Source organism: Brachypodium distachyon, chromosome 4, assembly GCF_000005505.3.
Source record: "Brachypodium distachyon strain Bd21 chromosome 4, Brachypodium_distachyon_v3.0, whole genome shotgun sequence".
Lineage (NCBI taxonomy): Eukaryota > Viridiplantae > Streptophyta > Magnoliopsida > Poales > Poaceae > Brachypodium > Brachypodium distachyon.
The window spans coordinates 31,267,359-31,289,802 of record NC_016134.3 but is presented as its reverse complement, the minus strand read 5'-3'; the positions used below and the strand labels follow the sequence as shown (position 1 = coordinate 31,289,802).

Sequence of the window (22,444 nt, the reverse complement as noted above, 5' to 3'; positions counted from 1 at the left end):
CTCCGACTCCTGAAGTCATCGAGTGGAGAATCCTCCAGACCCACGTAGTCGTTCTGACTCTTGAAGTCGTGACCCATGCTAAAGGTTGTCAGAGTAGCCAAACACATTGTAAGTTTGGAATCTTAATTAGATAAAATCTCTTCTTGAGATCTCCTCCCCTTGCATCTTCTTGGTGTGCAGGAGGCGACATGAAGACCTTGGGCGCTTGCGACGTCAAGACCATGCGAGGCGGAGGCCACTTGAAGCCAGCACAACGGAGGCGACGACTGAAGCTCAACAAAAGAAACACCAAGACCGCGAGGGAGCAAAAGGAGCCATGGACCTGATGGGGGCAAGATATTGGTGTGAAGCTCGTTTCCCCGTATGCACACCTCCTTGAGCCAAGTGTCCAAACCAGGGTGCTACAAGTTTACTGTTCGGAATTAACCCGCCAACATTTGCAATAACTTTTTGGAGATATGTAAGAATATAGACTAGTTGGAGCTTAATTGAGACATGTGAAACTGTTTCATTCACTCACGAAATGGCATCGAGTCGAAGCAAGTTATAGTGTCATTCCCTAACTTCATATGTTGTTGATCTAGTGTGTCGTGCTGTCTTTTGTTTTAGAATGTTATAATGCTCGTTTTGTTCTTCACGAAATCAGTAATATGTATTCCAAATGACCTCGTCGTGATCCCGGCTCCCATCAACTACGGTGCACGGCAGATCTACCTCACCTTCCCCGCCGCCTCCACCTGCACCGAGGACGAAGCCTCTGCATTCTTCAGGTACGCACCTTGCCTTTTGGCATCACCTCGAGCTCTCTGTTGTTTTGCATTATAATTTTATTACGATCGATGGATGTATGCAGCGCGTACGTGCTGCAGTGCAAGACCTGTGGATCCCATACCAAGCGAAGCGGTTTTCTGGTTCGTCTCTCCTTCGTGCACTTGGAGTCGGTCCCGATCATGCCCCGCAAGCCCAACCTGCACTTCGTCTTCGCTGCCTCAGTACTCATCAATCCCAACAAGGAGAGACTAGAGGTGATAGAAATGTTGGTAATTTCGTCAATCCACTGGACACGTCGGATTCAAGCATATATGGGGTCTGACCCATGGACCCACCCGTCGACCTGAGTCCCCTTTCCTTCATCCAAACCCGAACCCTAGCCAGCTGCTGCCAACCACGATTAGCTAGCTCCCGGCGGCCTTCGTCTACACATCGTCAGCAGGTGAGAACCCCGGCAGCGGCCGTAGTCCCTGAACCCTTCCACAGTGCCTCGCTCAGATGCCGCCCCTGCCCCACGGCACCCAGGTCGAGGTCTGCGTCAACGACGACGGCTTCTGGTTCCAGGCCACAGTCGACAGCTTCGTCCCCATGCGCGGCCGCAGGCACCGGTGCCGCCTCTCCGAGGATTCTGGTGCCGCCTCCCGCGTCTGCACCCGTCCCCCGCTGCCCTCCGACACGGCCCCCTTCTTCCTCCGCCTCCACGACATTGTCGAGGCCTTCCACAGCGACTGTTGGTGCCCCACATAGTTCACGCCACCGAACCCCTCACCGTCGCCTTCCAGGAGCCCACCATGTCCGCCCACGCCACGATTACATCGATGGCAAGTGGGTCCCATATCGTGGACTGAGAAAACCCCGTACGCTCCTTGATCTGTCCATATATGTGGGTTGACCCATACCTGTCCACATGTCAGACTCAGACTCCGTATGCTTAAATCCGATGTGGCAAGTGCATTGAGAAAATTGCTCCACTCTGGCGTGGAAACCACTTCGGGCGGGTTGAGGGACCAAATATGTCCGATTTCAAAAGTTGAAGGACCATAAGTCTACAAAAAATAGATGAGGTTCACGTATTCGACAAGTTGAGGGATCAGAATATACTTTTCTCTTAATAAATTCTGACTATACAGGTACGCATGTGTATATACCTCTCGTAACGTGTAGGTCCAAAAGCGTATCACACACGTCTAGAAAAAAGTGTATCTCACACTAGTTATGTACAAAAGAAAAAACACATAACGTGTTGGTGTAAAAATGTGATGCAATATGTCCAGAAACATAGTACAAGATGAAGTGAATTGCATGCAGCAGTACAACGCTAATTAGACTTTTGGAGGGGCCTTAAGCAATTAGCAATATATAGCAGACCTCATCGTCCCATGAGAAAGCAATGAAGCTAGCTTGTGCTTCTGGTGAACGCATGCAAGCAATTAAGTCAGTGTTGACACTATCTTGTCTCTTGTGATTTCCGATTGGTTTCTGGAACCAATTTTGTGTGGCCTTGTGATCAAGCTGATCAAACCATGCATGTCTGTGCAACTCTGCATACCCCCAGCCCTAACGCTAGCTTCGTCCCCTGCACTGAATTCCAACCTCTGGATCCAGACCTACGTGGCTGCGATGTCCTCGACTGCCGCCACATCCATGCCCTGATCTACGACCTTAATTCGTTCGAGTTCATCCACTGACCCCATGACCGGCGAGAAGAAGCACTTTTCTGACCAAGTGCGAAGTCAAGGTGTTACAGCAGTGGGGCGAGGTGCCAAGGCAGCTACCTACATGTCTTCTGTAGATCTCGAGGATGGAGCTACACTATTGTCTTTCGAGGCGCCGTAAGCGAACTGTCATGAGCTGTTAGTATCTGAGTTCTGTTGATGTACTGATACCATGGTTAACTTGGCTGTTCATGAGATGGTAGGGATGAGTTTTTAGGCAATGATGTTGGCCAGAATCTCTGCTTTTTTTTCATAATGCTCGTGCCTTTTGTTACAGACCTCGTAAGAGATATGTGGATCCCGCCGCAACCCGCTCCCCTCCCTCCACCACCGCTCCTGCTCATCTCCAAGCTCCTTCACCGGCGCAACCCTCTCCTCCTTGATCTACTCTCTTATGAACTGCGTCACCTCCTCCCTGACCCCATCTCTCTTCTCAACATTGCCGCCACTTTTCTCTCAAGTCCACCGCCTCCTTCGACTGTGCCACCATCATCGTTGCTGGCCGCCGCGCGCCCCTCTCTACGAGATCCGCCGCATCCTTCGACCGCTCAGCTATAAGGTAAGATCGGAAGAAGAGCGTTCTCACTGCAAGTGATATACCAGTGTCAATTGATAGTTTTCCATATTATTTGAGGTATAAACACTAACAGCCCTCTTGTTTTGAAAACAGTTCTTTGTTATATTGTTTGCATTATTGGTGAAGGTGGAGGTGGCAGCACTACTACAAAAAGACACATATGTGACGGCATATCAGTGTCGGGCATGCCAGGCCCGTCACTGATGTAGAGCATCAGTGTCGGGTGGGTCCACGCCCGCCGCTGATAATAAGGTGCAGACTTCCGATTTTCCACCCGACATACATCAGTGGCGGGCGCAGTCTACGACCACCACTGATTATCACCTATCACTAGCGGGCACAATAAAACCGCCACTGAAGACCTTTCATCAGTGGGGGGCGGGCAACACCCGCCACTAATAGCCACATGTGGAAACATTGAAAAATTCACAAAAATGTACATCAGTGGCGGGCGTTGCACCTGGGCCCGCCACTGATGACACAAGTCATTAGACAAAGCCTGCCACCGATGCTTGTTTGAGACATCTTTTTAATTGGCCCGGCCCAACAAATTTCGGGTTTGAGAGGGTGGTATAAATAAACCCCTCCCCACCTCTTCTCTCTCTCCTTCTCCCTATTCTCTCCCTCACCCCCACCGCCAACCCCTCTGCTCTTTTCTCTTCCTCTCTTCGCTCTACTGCCCAACCTGGCCGCCGCCAAGAACCCTAGCCGCAACCCCAGCCACCACCATGAAACCCCATCCGCCACCTTGGTCGTGGCCGCCGCCGCCCCCGCCTCTGCCGTCGTACATGGAGCCCCGAAGCCGCCGCCATGGAGCCCGGATAATGCCGCCGCCGTGAGTCCCCCGCCCCCGCCACCGACCATGGAGGGCAGCCCCGCTCTCCTCCAACTTCGGCCCTCGCCGTGTCGCCAAGGAGCCGCGCGGTTCCGGCCGTCCCCGGCCTCCCCGCTGCCGGATCTGGCCCCCATCGGCCTCCCCGCCTCTGGATCCAGCCGCGTTGGCCTTTTGGCCGCCGGTTCGTCCCCTCTCCTTCAATTCTCTATGTTCTCTCTGCCTCTTCCTCCCTCTCTCAGTTCTCTCTCTCATTCTCTCTTTGTCTATCTATCTTTTACTGCATGACGTGCAGCACCTCTGAGCGACGCCACCATGGAGGGCACCACCGGATCCGCCTCCATGTGCCATGGATCCGAGGAGGCACCATCGGATCCGCCTCCCTGCGCCATGGATCCGAGGAGGGCACCACCGGCCGCCACACCACCTACATTGACGGATCCGGCAGCCACCTCACGCGGTAAGTTCTATCTTCCTCTCTCCTTCTCTCTAACTTTCCCTCTCTAACTCTCTCCCTTGCAGGTGCCGTGGTGGCCATCTCTGCCGGATCTCTCTCTCTCTGATTTTTCTCTCTCTGCAGCCGGAGGGAGGCGCCGTCGCCACCGACGAAGAACCGCGCGTGAGGAGGAAGTTCTGGCTCCGGCCCGCCTCGACCGCACGGATCCGGCGTTCACGGTCTCGACCAAGGAGCCGCCGCTGCCATGGAGGGCGATGCGGCTGAATCCGGAGAGCTTCGGATTTTTTTCGTTATTTTTTTGTGATTTTTACTGCTGTAATGTGTGATTTGGGATTTTTCATTCGGCCGCGATCAAAATATGCCGGCTTGTTGCCGGCTTTTTTTTAAAATCGTGAAACATGTATTAGTGTTGGTCGTGGGGTGTCAACCGCCACTGATGGTGGCATCATTAGTAACGTGTGGAATGACCGTTACTGCATTTATCGACGGGAAGTATCAGTAACAAGAAGTGAGTGACGGGCGGGCGCCCATTACTGATGCACTTTTTCGACCGTTACTGATGACCTTTTCTGTAGTAGTGCAGGGAAGGTGAGGTAGATCTGCCGCGTGCACCAGTACGTGCCATCACCTCGTGCACTGTTGTTCTGTATGCTAATTTAATGGCGATCAATGGATTTATGCAGTATGTGCTGGTGCAAGACACGCAGATCCCATATATACCAGGCGATGCGGATGTTCGGGTTCGTCTGCGCTTCGTGCACCTGGAGTTGGTGCAGATCATGCACACCAAAGCCAAACCCGCACTTGGTCTCCCGTACCTAAGTCCTCATCAGGCCCCACAGGGAGAACCAGCCCAAGGGCTAATCATAGGCTTCTCCTTTAAGGGATCGACGAGGAAGTGGGCTCCATAGACGAAGTATTGTTTGGGCTTTGCGAGCACAATGCAGACACCGACTCCTGGTGCACGAACGATACGAACCCGAACATGCACTTAGAATACATAACATTAGAGTGCTTGTGGTGATGGCAAGGCAGGGTATGTACCTGAAGTATGCGCAGGCATCATCGTCATTGAAGGTAGAGCTAGGCAATGAGAAAGGTGAGGTAGATCTTCCAGGAGTCGTAGTTGATGGAAGCAGGGATCACAGCAAGGTCCTCATCGAACACCCGAGGCGTTTCCACGAGATGAGGTATATCAAATGCTTTTATTATATTGTGCTAATCACAGGCTCTCTTCAAATGTGGAAAATGTGTGCTAAGTGCTAACCACAAGCTAACAAAAATGTGTATTAGTGTCTTTTCCAAAGTAGTACTGAACATAAAAATGGAAACAAGAAACCCGCACTCCAATTCTGTCCTATTCGAGCAGTTTGTTTGTGACATCTTGTGTGGGTCTTATACCAAGAAAATGAATTTCCATGATTGAACGATTCATGTTTTAATTTTGTGTGTGATTGTCCTCTTCTTATTTGAATTGTACTGGCTTGGAGCATGATGACCTTCCTGATAGCTCCTTTGCTTACCCCAGAAAGGCCTTCATTGTGGCAGCAACAGAGCAGCAATCTTTCTCGTGCGAGTTCCCATGAATCCTAACCCGAATTAGATTTTATTTTCCATACAATAATACATTCCGTTTATAATCTTTTGTGTATGATACATTTTGTTTTTGAGCGAGTGTATCATACATTTTCTATTATCTTTGCAGTGCATCTTCGCTAGTAGCTCCAAGCTACGCTTTAATATATGGGTTTAACATAAATAATATACCAGACATTTTCGATTTTAGCTAGTACCTCTTGCATGTGTAAGAACCAAGAACAATGCGCGGGGGAAAAGTGTCGACCCATAAACTGCATCCTGTGTGTATGTATGCTTCAGTCAATACTCTGGTTTTATGTAAAGGATGGACATCTCGTGCGTGTGTGCCGGCAAGATCGGTGGAAGCACGACGAATCGGTTTCAGGATGTTGGTCCTTAGGGGCACGTGCACGAGGACTTCATGACTACCGCATCGACAACGTCAGGCTTGCCTCCTGTTGGGAGCGGCGACAGCGTCATGTCAGCAGCTCGGTCAGGTGGAGGCTGTGCTCCAAGGACCTGGTTCTAAATTTTATTATGTTTGATATGTTTTGTACTTATGGTGAACCCTTATAATATGCCTTTGTCCTTTTTGAAAAAAATGGTTTAGATAACATGGCAAGTTGGAGTAGAAATATTTTAGCACAACTCATAAATACCGTGCAATCTTTCTTTCTCTTTTGAGTTCCCATGAATCCTAATCCGAATTCAATTTTTTCCATACAATTATGCATTCCGTTTATAAACCTTTTGTGTATCATACATTTTTCTTTAGAGGTTGTGTATCATACATTTTGTTTTTGAGCGAGTGTATCGCACATTTTCCATTAGCTTTGCAAGTGGATCTTCGTGGCCAATCCGATCCACACGAAGGCAGGCCCGTTAAGCGTATGTGGGCCGTTTGTATCTGGTCCGGCCCAAGTTAAGCCACACCTCTAAAAACGGCCCAAGTTAAGCCACGCCTCTACAAATTGCTTCCAGCAGTAACGAGAGCAGGAAACCCTATCCATCGCCGTCGTCTCCAAGAAAGCTTCAATCTCCAGTAGTTCTCCTCGTCTCTTGCGGCCGATCTGGTATTGGGAGACAAGGGGAACCACGCATCAACGTCTGCCTCAAACGGACGATCTTGGTGATGCCGATAAAAGGGAAATGACGAGTGTGGATTTTTGGCTCAGTGGAGCCATGGCTCCAGGGGTCAGCTACCGTTGGATGCAAATCGCAGTAAGACACCTGACAAGGAATTCAATGCTTTGCCAAGGGCTCATCCAATGTTAATTAGACGTTGATAATCGCTGCTGGGTGTGCTGTACAGAATCTTTTTTGAATTTTCTGGGCCGGAATCAACCAACTAGATAGACGTGTCCTTTGGACGACGAGCCTGTGACCGACGTGGCCGCTGCTCCGGCGGCGACGGCGTTGCTTCTGAACAGCGGCAACCTGGTCCTCCGCTCGGCGAACGGCACCACGCGGGAAATCTTGGGCTGCCACGGTGGGTAGCTACGGCCGGAACCAGAATGAAGGCCCGCCAGGAAGAGAAACTCCGGACCCCAAACTCACATCACGTCGGCGCAGCTGCCGACTTGGTTCCGGCACGTGGTGGGTGGAGCTCTGCTTCCTACGGAAGCTACAACAATGGAGTCTGCGAGGCTGCGAGCGATGGGTGCCGCTGCAGCCTAGAAAAGTAATAAAATAAGGTGCTACCTGCAGGCCATAAAGACTGTTGGAATTCAGGCCTAAGCTCTGCTCTCACGCAAGCAACAACACGCACTTATTCCGGCGAGATGCACACGTACAGAACACGCAGCAAGCAAATCGATTAGAAGCTGCAGCAGTACTCACGTCAAGCCACACACGGGGTAATTGATTTGGATGGCTACAGGTACGTGTCGTACCTGTCTCTTCTTTTCTATTTTTTTGGGATTAACTTACATGGTACCGTATAAATGCATATATACACGGCAAGATGCAATTAGACTGGAACAGTGAATACGAGACCTACACCTAAACGGACTTGACTTCTAACCAGAAACGGATTCGATTTGGTCTTAAGCTTACATTCTCCCCCTAAGATCAAAACGAAAAATTACTTGACAGCATGAACACCGATCTTCTTCCTCATCTCCTGAAACTTCACCATTCCAAGAGACTTCGTCAATACGTCGGCCAACTGTTCACCTGTACTTATATAATTAACATCAAACTTGCCTTCTTCCACGCATCCTCGTATGTAATGAAACCGGGTGTCGATATGTTTACTTCTGTCATGAAACACCGGATTCTTACACAGAGATATAGTGGACTTGTTGTCGATCTTCAACTCAAAGTTTTTTGGTTCTCGGTTTAGTAGATCAGCAAGCAATCGCTCTAGCCACACTCCCTGCCATGCTGCGGTAGCTACTGCAATGTATTCAGCTTCACACGAGGATAACGCCACAACCTTCTGCTTCTGTGACATCCAGCTCACAATATTTCCACCAAGGAAAAACGCCATGCCCGAAGTACTTTTACGGTCATCAACGTCGCCGGCCATATCATTGTCACTGTACCCGACTAGCTGTGTCTTCTCCTCTTTCTTCTTTGAGTAAACACACCCATAATCTAGGGTTCCTTTGATGTACCGCAAAATCATATTCACTGCTGCAAAGTGTTCCGTTATGGGGTTCTCCATGAATTGTGTCGAACCAGTGGCACCCGAGGTACCACCGTTGCGCGACGCGTGGGTCGCGTCGCCGAGTTCCCGAAAGGGTCTCGCCCCGGGCGGCAACTGCAGGCTGCCTGGCAAGCTCTCAGCTCGGAAGGGCTAGCGGGGCTTCGTGGAATATTCCCGCCTGGGCACCTCCCGGGAAGTCACTGGGAAGGGGGGTTCTCAGGCGCCGGTCCCGCTGTAAGGGCGGGGCCGAGCGAGCAGAGCAGCGACGCCACATGGGCGCGCGCTGGGCGCCCAGTGTGCAGTCTCGCCAGGGCAAGGAGTGAGCCACACGGCGCATTTACTGAGCCGACAGGAGGGGCGTTATCCGTCTTGTCGGGCGAACAGTGGCTGTCTAGTCCTATTTCTTAGGCCCTATACCCCTAGCAGCGGGGTTGGCGCTCATGCATGCATGCCAGCGCACCGAGGAGGAGTTGCCCAAGCTCCTTGCTCGCCACTTGTAAACCATGCACCGCGGCACCTGTGGTATCCCCTTGGCTATAAAAGGAGGACCCCCGCCAACGGTCAAAGGGTGGGTTCTGATTCCTTCCGGGCTCTTGCATTCAACGAACAAGCAGTTCTCCGCGGGTAGTAGCCCAAAGTAGAAAAAAGCACTTAGCCAAAAAGAGATCGCCCCGGGGCTTTCCCCGGCAATCCTGTAAACAGCTGATTGCTCGGTAATATAAGCTCAGACAAGCAGGACGTAGGGTTTTACACCGCAAGGTGGCCCGAACGTGGGTAAAAAGCATGTGCATGTGCCCGTGGGTAGTGTCTAGGGTGCGTTTCTGCGCTTTGCATTGGTCCCGCCGGCAATCGCTGGAGCGATCCCCGTAGCCCACTGCCGAACCTAAAAAGGGGGTGCCAGCGCACCCCTAGTGTCGGAGCCCCGTGCGATGACAAATCGACTAACGATCCCAACCGAGTATGCCAAATGAGGCCTTGTATTCACCAAGTATCTCAGACTTCCCACAATACTTCTATATTCGGTACTTCAACAGGATCTGCTTCGCTGTGTTTGCTCAATTTATGCCTTGCTTCCATCGGTGCTGAGGTAGCATTGCACTCTTCCATGCCGCACTTCTCAAGGATTTTCCTCGCCGGCTGCTACATCCTCCCCTTCACTCGCTCCTGCCGCGGCAGAGGGGTCTTCTGCCGCGGCAGAAACTTCTGCCGTCTCTCGCATCGTGGCAGATGCAGATCTTCCTGCCGCGGTTTCTGCCGCGGCAGAATTTTCTGTCGCGGTAGAGATTCCTGCCGCTGTTCCTGCCGCGGATCCTGCCGCGGCAGAGGATGAGGCCGGTGCTCTACTGAAGCTGAACACCGGTGTAGCGCCGCGGCCCGGCGGCATTCCTGGTGGATCTCCGCCACCTGTGTCATGGTCGTGGCCTTCTCCATGGTTATGACCTGCATGCTCAGGGACAGGGTAAGATATAACAAACATATCATCCGAATTTTGTTGATTCTCTTCTTTGTTTGAGGACCAATCTCATGCCCTCTCTTCTTCAAAGACGACGTCCCGTGCCACGTGAACTTTTCTTGTTTGTGGATCGTACACACGATAAGCCTTCGAGTGTCCCTTCAAGCCTGCTTCATAACCCATCAAGATCATCGGCTTACTCCGGTCTTCCAGCTTTTCCACATGTCCAGAAACATTCTTCACATGTGCCATGCACCCAAAAGTACGAACGTGATCGACCAAAGGTTTTCTTCCACACCAAGCTTCATAGGGTTTCATGCCAATGACACTTTTCGTCGGTGCACGGTTTAGCAAGTATACCGCTGTAGTCACCGCTTCTCCCCAAAACCTCCTCGGCAAGCCTTTGCTCTTCATCATGCTTCGAGCCATTGCTACCACGGTTTGGTTCCTTCTTTTAACAACATCGTTTTGCTGCGGTGTGTATGGGGCTGTCAGAAAACGCTTGATGCCATGTTCCTCACAATATGCAGCAAACTCATGTGAGATAAATTCTCCTCCTCGGTCAGTCCGGAAAGCCTTCAACTTTGCCTCTGCTTCTACTTCAGCAGCAATCTTGATCTTCTTGAATGCTTGAAACGCTTGATCTTTCGTTTTAAGCAGCACAACCCACATGTACCGACTGTAGTCATCTACCACGAGTAGAAAATAGCGATTGCCGGCTGGGGTTGCAGGTGAAACTGGGCCACACAGATCACCGTGAAACAAATCTAGTACCTTCTCTGCCCGGTACTTTGCTTCTATGGGAAATGGCGCTCGCCGTTGCTTCCCTACTAGGCAGCCATCGCACACTTGTTCAACATGATCCACCGTCGGCATCCCAACCACCATGTCCTTCTGGCCGAGTTGTCGAAGCGAGTGAAAATTCAAGTGCCCATAGCGAGCGTGCCACCTCCAAGCTGGATCATCAAGACCAGCTAACAAACAGATCGGCTCTGTTCTGTCTAGGTCAAGAATATACAAGCGATTCTTTGCCCTCTTGACCTTCATCAGTAGCTTGCGTTGTCGGTCGTAGCCCCACAGGTACCCATCCTCTAACACGATTTTACATCCCCTTTCCTCGAGTTGACCAAGACTGATTATATTGCTTTTCAGCTTGGGGATATAATATACGTTGGTTAGTACCTTGTGATCGCCAAATCTTGTCTCGAAAAGAACCGTGCCTCGCCCTTGTATCGCCACCGTGGAACCATCTCCAAAACGCACCGAGCTACCCATGGCTAGGTTAAACTCTGCGAATTGGGTTTTGTCGCCAGTCATGTGATTGCTAGCGCCCGTGTCAAGGTACCACACATTGCCCGCCTTCACTCTTGCTTTATCATGTAGGTAGACTTTCTTTTCAACAAGGGTTACGGTCTCAGACTTCTCCTCGATGACTTTTTCTTGACCTTTTTCCATCAGCTCGCACATCTCTACCATCAGCAGCGCCGGATCATCATCTTCTTCCCTGGCCATATATGCTTTCTCTTTCTGTGGCTTTCGGCATTCCGACTTGAAGTGCCCGTATATTCCACAGTTGTGGCACTTAACCTTCTTGCGATCAATCTTTTTCTTGGGGGCCGCACCTTTCTCCTCGGTACCTTGAGGAGCTTTCTTTGCTTGTGCTCGACCTTCTCCTTTAGCTTGATCTCTTCTTCCACTGGACGATGACGAATCGCCAGTTTTCCTTGCGGCCATAGCAGACCACTGCGCACGGGTCATCATCAGATGCTCGTCATCTTTGCCGTCTCCGAACACCATCCGGAGTCGTTCATCGTGCGCCTTGTAGCACCCCACCAAGTCCTCCACCGTGAGGGTCTTCAGATCGACACACTGCTCGATTGAGGTTACGATCTGGATATACTTTGGTGATGCCGTGCGTAGGAACCGCCTGACCACAGAGATCTCGATGAGTGTCTCGCCTAGGTCGCGGATCCCGTTAACGAGCGTCGTTACACGCGCTGCGAACACGTCGACCGCCTCGTCTTCTCCCATCTTCAAACTCTCATAATTCCTCAGCAAGGTTTGAAGGTTCGCCTCCCGGACACGCTCGTGTCCTTGATGTAGGGTCTTGATCGTATCCCATGCATCCTTCGCAGATTTCTTCCCCTTCAGGTGTTGTAGCACATCGTTCGGCACAACCGCATGGATGGCCGCCAACGCCAGGCGATCAATGCGATAGTTCGCCGCTCCTTTGGCGTACGTGTTGCCGCCGGGGTCGACTACGTCCCAGATCTCTTGAGATTCCATAGCCACCTCCATCTTCATCGCCCACATGCTGTAGTCGCTGCGATCGAGCCTCGGAAATGTCACCGGTGCTGAGTTCCTTCCAGCCGCGGCTCCCGACGTCCCCACTTCCATCGGCATAGCTCCCGTGTACTAGGGACCGCTTTGCTGGATTAACCTTGGCTCTGATACCAAATATTGGAATTCAGGCCTAAACTCTGCTCTCACGCAAGCAACAACACGCACTTATTCCGGCGAGATGCGCATGTACAGAACACGCAGGAAGCAAATCGATTAGAAGCTGCAGCAGTACTCACGTCAAGCCACACACGGCATAATTGATTTGGATGGCTACAGGTATGCATCGTACCTGTCTCTTCTTTTCTATTTTTTTGGGATTAACTTACAAGGTACCGTATACATGCATATATACGCGGCAAGATGCAATTAGACTAGAACACTGAATACGAGATTGGTCTTAAGCTTACAAAGAAAACGTGGGTTCCTGTACCTATATTAGCACTAATGGAGCCAGTAATTGCATTGAGTGGATTAGCACCAATCCCTAGGTGAATAACGGACGGCATCCAACCCCTGGAGCCATGGCTCCATTGTGCAGCTGGGCTTTTTCGGGAAATGACCAAGCACTTAATTGTTGCTGCAGACAGGTTTGCGATGGGGCTTATGAAGGTTGTGTGTGAAATCATCCTTTCCGACAGCCTCGAGATGTTGAGACAGTGACGGCAGCGCTAGCTGTAGCTGACCAACACCACTGCAACAATCTCGGGAATGCTTGCATTGAATTTATAAGCTCCTCTAACACATTGGAGGGCATCATGGCAAGCGAAGAGTATATGCATTTCAAGAGATCATGCCCCGCCAAAATATCAAAAATGGAAATTACAAGAAACCCACACTCCACTTCTGTCACAAGTAAGCCTCGATGACCGTGTTGCTGACCTCAAAATTACTTTTTGCGCCAGCACTCCCTCCCCCCCCAAATGGGGGGCGCAGTGGGGATGTGTTGGCTATTATTATTGCTTTTGCTCTTGACACAAAGCAGAATACCTAGGCGTTGAGGAAAGAATAAAGAAAGGCTAGCTGCCAGCAGCCAACAACACACGCAAAGGGTATTGTTCCTTCCTTTCCAGAAACAAAGTATAAATAAAGCATCCAAAGTTGTATCGGGAAACTTGTATTCTCATCAAGAGCATCGTTTTCTATTCAACATGAAGCTCGGCACTTCTGGTAACATTAGGGTCAGTTTGGTTGTAGGAACCAGGTGGAATGTAATGGAACCGTGCTACTTTTGGAGGCCGTTCTCGCGTTTGGTCGAAGGAACCAACAAGAATGGGATGGAACCAACTGGTTCCACCGAAGGGAATATTCCCCTTATATGCGGAACCGTTCGGTGACTCGAAAAAGGAGGTATCGATCCGTTCCTCATCTCGCTCGCGCAGTCCCGTGACTCTCCTTCTCGTCTCCCCTCCTCACCTCACCTCCTCTCCCGAAACTCCCTCCCACGAAGCCATGGCATCCACCTCCAGATCCGCGCGTTGCCCCACCGCGTGAACCCCATCTCGGCCAGATCCAGGGCGAGGCTGGCGGCGGACGGGCGAGGGGCGAGGCTGGCGGCCGACGGGCAAGGGGCGAGGCAGGCGGCGGGGAACACAGCGGAGCTGGCGAAGGGGAAGGCAGAGGAGGGGTCAGCGAAGGGAAAGGCAGAGGAGGGGGCAGCTGAAGAAACTTGCGATTTTGAGTTCCTCGATCTGAACAAACTTGCGGTTTCCGACTTGGACTCAAGGTAAATAGCAGTGCTTTTTGGTCCATGCTTGAATCTTTGAGGGAGAATTTTTTTTTGAGTAACTTGTTGCGTGTATGCATTGTCATTTTTTGATAGCCATGTATGACTTGTAGATGGTAAAGAGGATGGATAGGAGGCAGAATTTTCTGATTAGGGGAGCTGCAACGTTTGTGGTTTTCGCATTGGTTGCATTGGTCATTCGGGATAGAATAAAGAAGAGGAGACCCCGGGTTACCTATGGACCTATTTGGGAAAGAGACCAACAAAGAATCAATTATCTGAACAATAAAATTTTCAAGTGTGATGTGAGATGCAGAAATATGTTAAGGGTTGAAAGAGCACCCTTTTTTCGATTGTGTGAAATTTTGAGAGAACATTTGTTGCTGAGAGATAGTATACATGTATCGGTGGAGGAGCAAGTAGCAATGTTCTTGAATACTATTGGCCATAACCTTAGAAATAGGGTTATTGGGGCTAATTTTGACAGGTCAAATGAGACGGTAAGCCACTATTTTAGACTAGTCCTTCACGCAATAGGTGAGCTATGAGCTGAATGTATCAGGCCACCTTCCTTGGAAACTCCAGCCAAAATTGCAGGGAACCCACGGTTTGACCCATATTTTAAGGTATTTTGAGAAACTTGTCCTTCATATTTAGGTGTGAAATTTTATGGCTTATAACCCTTTAAAATATATAGGATTGCATTGGAGCAATTGATGGTACACATGTTCGAGCATCAGTTAGTAAAGATATGGAACCTTCCTTTCGTGGTCGGAAGTCTTTTCCTACTCAAAATGTCATGGCAGCAGTAGATTTTGACCTTCGGTTCACATATGTTTTGGCGGGTTGGGAGGGGACAGCACATGATGCAACCATTTTAGCAGATGCTATAGAGCGGGAGAATGGCCTGTATGTCCCTCAAGGTAATAATTTTCATAAAACAAATTTTCCCAATATAATTTGCATAGAATTTTGTCACCAATTTGTTTTCATGTGTTAGGAAAATTCTACCTAGTTGACGCTGGTTATGGAGCCAAGCCTGGGTTTTTGCCACCTTTTCGTGCCGTGAGGTACCATTTGAATGAGTGGGGCAGCAATCCAGTACAAAAAAAAGGAATTGTTCAACCTTAGGCACTCATCTCTACGAGTGACGGTCGAACGTGCCTTTGGGACTCTCAAGAGACGATTCAAAATTCTTGATGATGCAACCCCATTTTTTCCTTTCCCGGTTCAAGTTGACATCGTTGTAGCTTGTTGCATCCTTCGTAATTATGTGCTCTCTCAAGGGACTGATGAGTTTGTTATACCGGAGGTGCCTTGGTCCACCAATACCGTTCGGGCATCAAGGGGGCAACCAAGAAATTGCTACTAGAATGTGGGAGGATAGGCAGAACTACTATGGTCATTGATTGTTGTTTACATGCATGTGTCCATTTATGTAATGTCTCGACAAATTCTGGTCTATTTGTGATGGTTTATGTAATTTTATTTGACTACCGAACTGCTGGATAGATTGTACCTTATTGTATGACATTATGTGGGGTTTGTGATGATCTATGGCTTGTTTTTTCAAGTATTGAACTGTTGTACAGATTCTTGCTTTTGTAATCGATTTATGTGCTATTCATGGTGATCTATGCGTTCTTTTTGCAACTATTGCACTGCTGGACAGATTGTAACCATTTTTCAAGTATTGTTATTGCTAGACAGCAATGGAGGGGGGTGGAGTGATTGTGTGGACAAATTCAATGTCTGCCATGATGCTGAGCAATTTGGCCAACCTTGTGGCTATTGGCGTAAGAACATCAAGTGGTTTCAAAAGGGTGCATCTTAACAACTGTGCAAAGGCTTTGAATGAACACTTCAAGACAGGTATCACTCATGCTCAGGTTAGCAACCACCTTAAAAAATGGAGGAAGGTTTGGATCAATGTTACAAAGCTTCGAAATTTGAGTGGTGCCCTATGGGATGAGGATACTTCCACCATTCTTCTGGATCCTGAACATTATGCAAATCACATCAAGGTAAGCTGGACAGATTCTAGCTTTTTGTATACATTCATGTGCTATTCATGATGATCTATGCCTTGTTTTTGCAACTATTGAATTGCTGGACAGATTCTAGCTTTTTGTATACATTCATGTGCTATTCATGATGATACATGCCTTGTTTTTGCACGACCACAAAAGTGATGCGAACTACTTGAATACCCCCATTGAGCACTATAATGCTATGGCCACAATTTTTGGAGCATCTATGGCAACAGGAAAGTTTGCCAAGTCTGAAAATGATCCTTTGAATTCTGTGGAAGTGCATGACATTGAAGATGAGGACACACCCAATGAAAGTGCTACCGAGGTTAATATGTCACCAAATCAAGGTGACACTTCTCAAACAAATCAAGGTGAGTCTTCTCATACCAAACCAGAACGGAAGAAGGCAAAGTTAGACCCAAAAGAAGAAGATCCTCTGCTGTCCACACTCAAGTCTGGCCTTGAAAGGGTTGCAACAGCGCTTGAGAAGAGTGGTAAAGATCCTGAGGCAATACCAGAAGGTCTTTGGGATGATTTAGCAAGTCTTCTAGACGGTGATAATCTTCCTCGATTTATTAATAAGAGTCATCTTGCACACTACTATGCCTGTCTTGTTGACAAGCCAAGAACTGCACAGGCCTTTGTCACGCTTAGCACCAAAAACAAGTTGGTATTGGGTGGCAAAGTATGTCACGGACACTTTCGGTAGTATCTAGTATGGTTTGTAGACAAACCTTCTATGTGATGTATGGACACCTTCCTATGGGCTGTTATTTTGGACATGTAAGGTGATGTTATTTTGGCCTTGTAAGATGATGTTGTTAGGGGGCTGATGTTAATTTGGACTTGTAAGTGATTGTTGTTAGGGGCTGATTTTATGTGATGTTGTTAGGGGGCTGATGTTAATTTGGACTTGTAAGTGATTGTTGTAAGATGAAGTTTCTTATGTGATATGAGCTGTTTTTCTCTACTTGTTTGCATATTATGCTTGATGTATTCTTATGAAAATTGTGATGTGAAAAATACAAAAGAAGTGCTGTCGAATTTTTTATTGGTGTACAAAACATGTAAAATAGCTATTTCATGCACAGTACATAGGTAACCTCACCGGTGGTGATGCCATTCATACAATCCAATTCCATCTTTCCATCCATACACAAAATAGAACTATTTCATTCCGTTCCATCTTCCCAACCAAACACGATTGACAATCATTCCATCTTCTCAACCATAAGCTAGAACCCAGTGGAATGGAATGGAACCATTCCATTCCATTCCACCCCACTCTGGAACCAAACACAGCCTTATATTAGCAGAGACAGAGTTCAGAAGACGTTCAGGAGTGAACTCAACTCTGGAGGCAAGCTCGGCGTGACAAGGCTGGCGCACCTGGGGAATTAAGCTCGAGCAGCTGAGCTAGGTAAACAAAAGCAACGGATAATATGGTACATGATGTTTCACGGAAACTAATTTATATTAACTATCTGTTGATTATTATATTTAGCATGAAATATTATTATCTTTTATGCCAGCTTTGGAAAGTGGATATCCACATCGACAAAGTATTAGATTTGTTTTAGAGTTATACGTAATAATATTAATGAGAGAGAAAAGGCAAGCAGCCCTTGGATTTAGTTCTCTTCGCTCCGATAGGATAGTATCCCTTTTATCCCAAGACTCTGCCTCCACTTCTTGCTCATAGAGTGGGTAGGAGAAGCCATGAATGTGATGCGAGTTTTTCTATATATTTAGAAAACATATATTTTGGAAAACTTCCAAGCAAAAGAGTACAGGCCAATCTTAAAAAGGCCGGTGCCTCTCACATCTTAAGCTGCTCGCCGCAAAAAATGACTTATTTTTAGGGCCCGTGCCTTAAGAGGTCCGGCTCTATTAATCGATTTTCACAGGCGAACTGTCTCCTTATATTTGTAAACTGCCTCCAAAAATGCCAAATTATTTTTGGAGACGCATAGAATTTTTGATCGCTAACTGGTTGTTGATGTTGATTGTTGCGACGTTGTCATCTCGCCCATATAGCTAGATGCCTTTTGGCAAGCCGCTGCAGAACTTTACAGAGCCACCACCTGCTATTTCTGTGACTACGACTACCATGTCACCTGGCGCATGGCGAAGGCACAAGAGACTCCGACGGAGCTCTTCCTTTCGTCAAGGTCGCCTTGCCATGTCGGCATCGTTGTACCCAGTGAAATTGAGGCTCATTTTCCTTTTCGAAAAAAAACTCTGCATGTGTAGTCTCTGTGCTCCTCCGTGTAGCGTGTGAACTCGAGCGCCACCAGTGACAGTGTTGAGTCAATCTTAGCATTCCTCCTTTATATCAAAGTTGTATACCTCGAAGAGATCAACAACTTTGTAGTTGACAACATTTTCATTTATTTGAAATCATTGAAATCTCGCAAGTTGTGGTTGAAGTTATCACATTTTAAAATTTTCCGAACGATCTCGAATGGAGAAACGAACAAAACTAGTGTTAGATCTCAAAAAGATATAAGATATATTTTTATTTGGAATAATCTGTGGTCCTAAAATTTAGTTTGAGTTCCTTGCATACTGAAATTCAAAATTTTCAAACGACCGCTGACTCCAGGAACAACAAAAATGAAAGTTGATCTCGTAGAACTATACAACATTGTAGTTAATAACCTTTTCATTTGGAATCATTTATCCAAAAACATATGTTTTTTGAACCACCACTGATGCGAGAAAAAACGAATCTATACCCGATTTTTTTTTGCAAAAATTCATGGGTATTCAGTTGAATACCCTTGAATTGAGGTGGGCCCGCCCATGACATCGATTATTGCTAACATCACGAAACCATATAGAGAAGTGTTTGCCTGTTATCTCCTAGGCTTGAGTTGTTGAGTCCATTACATCACCAATTTGTATCTTATGTCTTGTTTGTTGCAATATAAAGTTCGACTAGGTAATTGTAGAATGGTCTAATCTTTTCCCCTCTTCATGAGAAGAATTTGTAGCTAAATCAGGAGCCTAACTTTTATGACACACATCTTCTTCTTCTTCTTCTTCTTCTTCTTCCTAGGCGGGCTACCGCCGAATGGGGAATATGGGTCAGCAACACTTGGGAAATGCAACATCAGTAGCTAGCCTTTTGCGTCAGCTGAGGGATATGTGGAAGAGTCCTAGGGGGACAGTGCTCCGAATAGAGGCGTTAGCACTTGTGGCCATTTTTCTCTCCTTCTTCCTTGCTATCTTCGGGTCTTGCCGCCGTTGGTCCAATAATTTTCTCATCCAGAAGGGTTTCATGGCTCCAAATGCATTGTTTCTGTCCCTTGGAACATACAGCATTGGTCTAATGCAATCTTCAACAGTGAAGAGCGAGATGTACCCAATATGGGTGGTATCGTTACTGGCCCTCCTTTGTTGTCTTGACTCAGCTGCTGCATCCGGGCTCGCCAATAGGAACCAGCTCTGGAACATGCTGTATCAGCTTTGCCTCTACTTTGGATATGTCCTGCTAATGAGCATCACAACCATCTCTAGTGATATTGGTAACATAGCCATCTGTGTGTTGTCTGCCGTGACTTTCATCAAGGGATTTCATAGGTCAATGGCACTTGTGCTGCCAAGTTCTATGCGGAACATGATCAGAGAGATTCCAGGAGATAGGATTACAAAATGTTCTTTTGGAGATCCTAATGAAGAAAGAGAGCTAATTGTTGATGATAAACTTGGTAAACCTGACGTAATGATTGGGTATCGTTGTTCGGACGTTAACATGGGTGAGATAACTTCCATGAGGTGCGAGGGAAACAATAAGATTCTAGAATCAAAACTCAATTCGTGCAGAGATGTGTGCCTCTCCTTCTCGCTCTCTCATTTGTTGCACCGGCATTTTCTTGGGTTAAGCAGCGTTAAACCAATCAAGGCCAGCCTCGCCCAGCCCTTGGTAAAAAACTGCAAACGTGCCTTAAAGGTGGTTGAGATTGAGTTGGCTTTCCTACATGATACCTTGTACACCAGCAACACGTTCCTCCATTACTACGAGGCCAAGAGTGCTAGCATCTGGGCATTTGCTTCAGTTATCGGGATATGTTTTGTAGGGGCAGTGGCCGTCATACCAGCTGGGTCGAGAACGAGCCGTCGTGCTTCTCCTGACACCGTCTTTGTGGACACCACAATAGTGGACTTTGTTATTACCGGAGTAGTATTGGTGTCTCTAGCTCTACTGCAGGTGTTGCAGTTGCTAAGCTGTTGGACCTCAAATTGGGCCAGAGTCGCCTTTGCCTGTGATTATGCTAGAAAAGAAGAAAGAAATAGAGTGTTTGAGGTTGGGCTGAGCTGGGGAATGAGATTGAGAGCATCTCTTCTCAAGATTAATTGGTATGACAAATACTACCTGTGGCAAAATAAGATGGGGCAACATGCAGTGATTGAAGAATCCTTCTGGATCAGGGTGCACGGATGTCTGAGTCGCCACTGCCATCAGTTATTGTGCTGCTGATTTCTAGGGAATCTTTGTGGCTGGATATGTTCCTACAAGGCAGTGCAGAAAGCCAGATGTATTTCAGGGATTTGTTGTTACCCTCTAAATATTCTAGCACAGACGTGTTTTGGTCTGCTTGGACTGAAGTACATAAGCCGAGAGCTCAAGGAAATGCTGCGGGGCAGCTGCACAGGGAGCACCGTTGACTTGCACCCTGATGTGAAGGCATCCATTGGTGATTTTGTTGAGAATGAGATCAAGTCCAATGAAATAAGTGGTTGGGCATCCTCCAAAGTTGTAAATGGACAGAGTGGCTTTCCAGAGTTGTCTTTTAGTTTTACGGTATATGATACGGCGTATAATGCTGCTGAGGTGAATGATATGATCTACGTGTCTTGTATTCTCATTTGGCATGTTGCAACTTGCTACTGTGAACAGGCGCAGCAGCGTGACCACAACAATTGCCGTGGCCATCATGTTACTATGGAGAAGGGCCATCTTCGCGTGGCCACGGATCTGTCCAAATACTGTGCATACTTGGTGGGCTTCAGCGCCGCGCTTACTTCCAGGGCGGTCCGAGACTAAAAAATTTGTCTACGGCAAGGTCAGGGAAGAGGCAACTAGGGTTGGAAAAGGATTGTTCCCGTCTGCTGATGCAGGAGACAAGCTACGGGCAATGGACACAAAGTGTGCCAGGCTTGATACTAGAGATTATGGGCTGGGTGTGAAGCTGGGGAATGGACTGCAAAGCATGGATGCTGCTGAGAGGTGGAAGTTGCTGGCAGACTTCTGGGTCAAGGCGTTGGTGTATGCGGCCCCATCGGACGACAAGGTGGAGGAGCACATGCAGCTCCTCTCGCAGGGTGGTGAGCTCATCACCCATCTCTGGGCTATGCTCTATCACGCAGGCATCCAAAGGTGGCAGCTCAATCGGCCGCCTGCACCAAATGACATCAACATGGGGTGGGATTACATTTTTCGGATTTGCTCCTGGGAAGACCTCAAGCCATCTCACAAGGTTAAACGCTAGTGCCTGCAGCCCGGTCTACTCGATCATTTCTTGTTCATTTTCTTTTTTCCTAGCTTTTCATGCATTCCTATCAGCTATTTATTTACATGCATTGCGTTCATTTTGCAGGGTCCGGTTCAAAAGATCAAAAAACAATTGGGCAAAATAAAAAAGAAATTTCGCCTTTTTCATCGTTGGGGTAAGATAAATGTTATATTTCAGTGATTTATATGCAGTTATGATAGATGTACCATTGATTACTAGAGAGAGTTTCTAGCAAACTCGTATCAGAATTCTTAAGTAGGATAAACCTTAATGTTGCCAAGGTCCGATAGAATTTATTTACTAGCTAGTATTACAAACCCTGCAGGAAAAGAAAAAAAGCTTCGTGCCCGACAGTGATGGAACCTCACGGAAGGGGCTTTCTGTAGTAGTGATCTCTAAATAGCCTCCCACACTATCCCACCACACCATCCATCCCATGGGGCTCTAGCTGCGGAATGGGCGCGCCAGCACAGTTGAACGGGGTTTTTACGCCAGTGGTGTGTTACACAAAATGCCAGCGCAACCATGCCCTCGCTGTCGGCACGCCGTGGATGGATGCGGCGAGTTCATGGCGTGACCCTGTGGCAGCACTGACCTGTGCCGCTTGTGGCTGCCACCGCAACTACCACCTTCGTGAGATCATGTATGAATTCTCTGCTCCACCGCCGCCTCCCACCGTCATCGATTGCCGATCACCGCTGAACGGCTCACAGACCGAGAATTATTGATCCATTGGCAGCCACTATATAGCTCTCTTCATGCATGGACCAAATAATCGGCATCTAGTAGTATT

The 22,444-nt window shown here is 48.1% G+C and overlaps 1 protein-coding gene and 1 pseudogene across 1 annotated transcript; one reads left to right on the top strand and one right to left on the bottom strand.

Moving 5' to 3' along the window:
- Positions 1 to 1,519: 1,519 nt before the first annotated feature.
- On the bottom strand, positions 1,520 to 12,436 carry LOC104585067. The gene is made up of 2 exons (XM_024454621.1): positions 11,379 to 12,436; positions 1,520 to 1,670 (listed from the first exon to the last, which is right to left on the bottom strand). The coding sequence occupies exons 1-2, from the start codon at positions 12,434 to 12,436 to the stop codon at positions 1,520 to 1,522; spliced, it is 1,209 nt and encodes a 402-aa protein (XP_024310389.1).
- Positions 12,437 to 14,118: 1,682 nt separating this feature from the next.
- Positions 14,119 to 16,848, top strand: LOC100828825 (annotated as a pseudogene).
- The last annotated feature ends 5,596 nt before the right edge of the window (positions 16,849 to 22,444 follow it).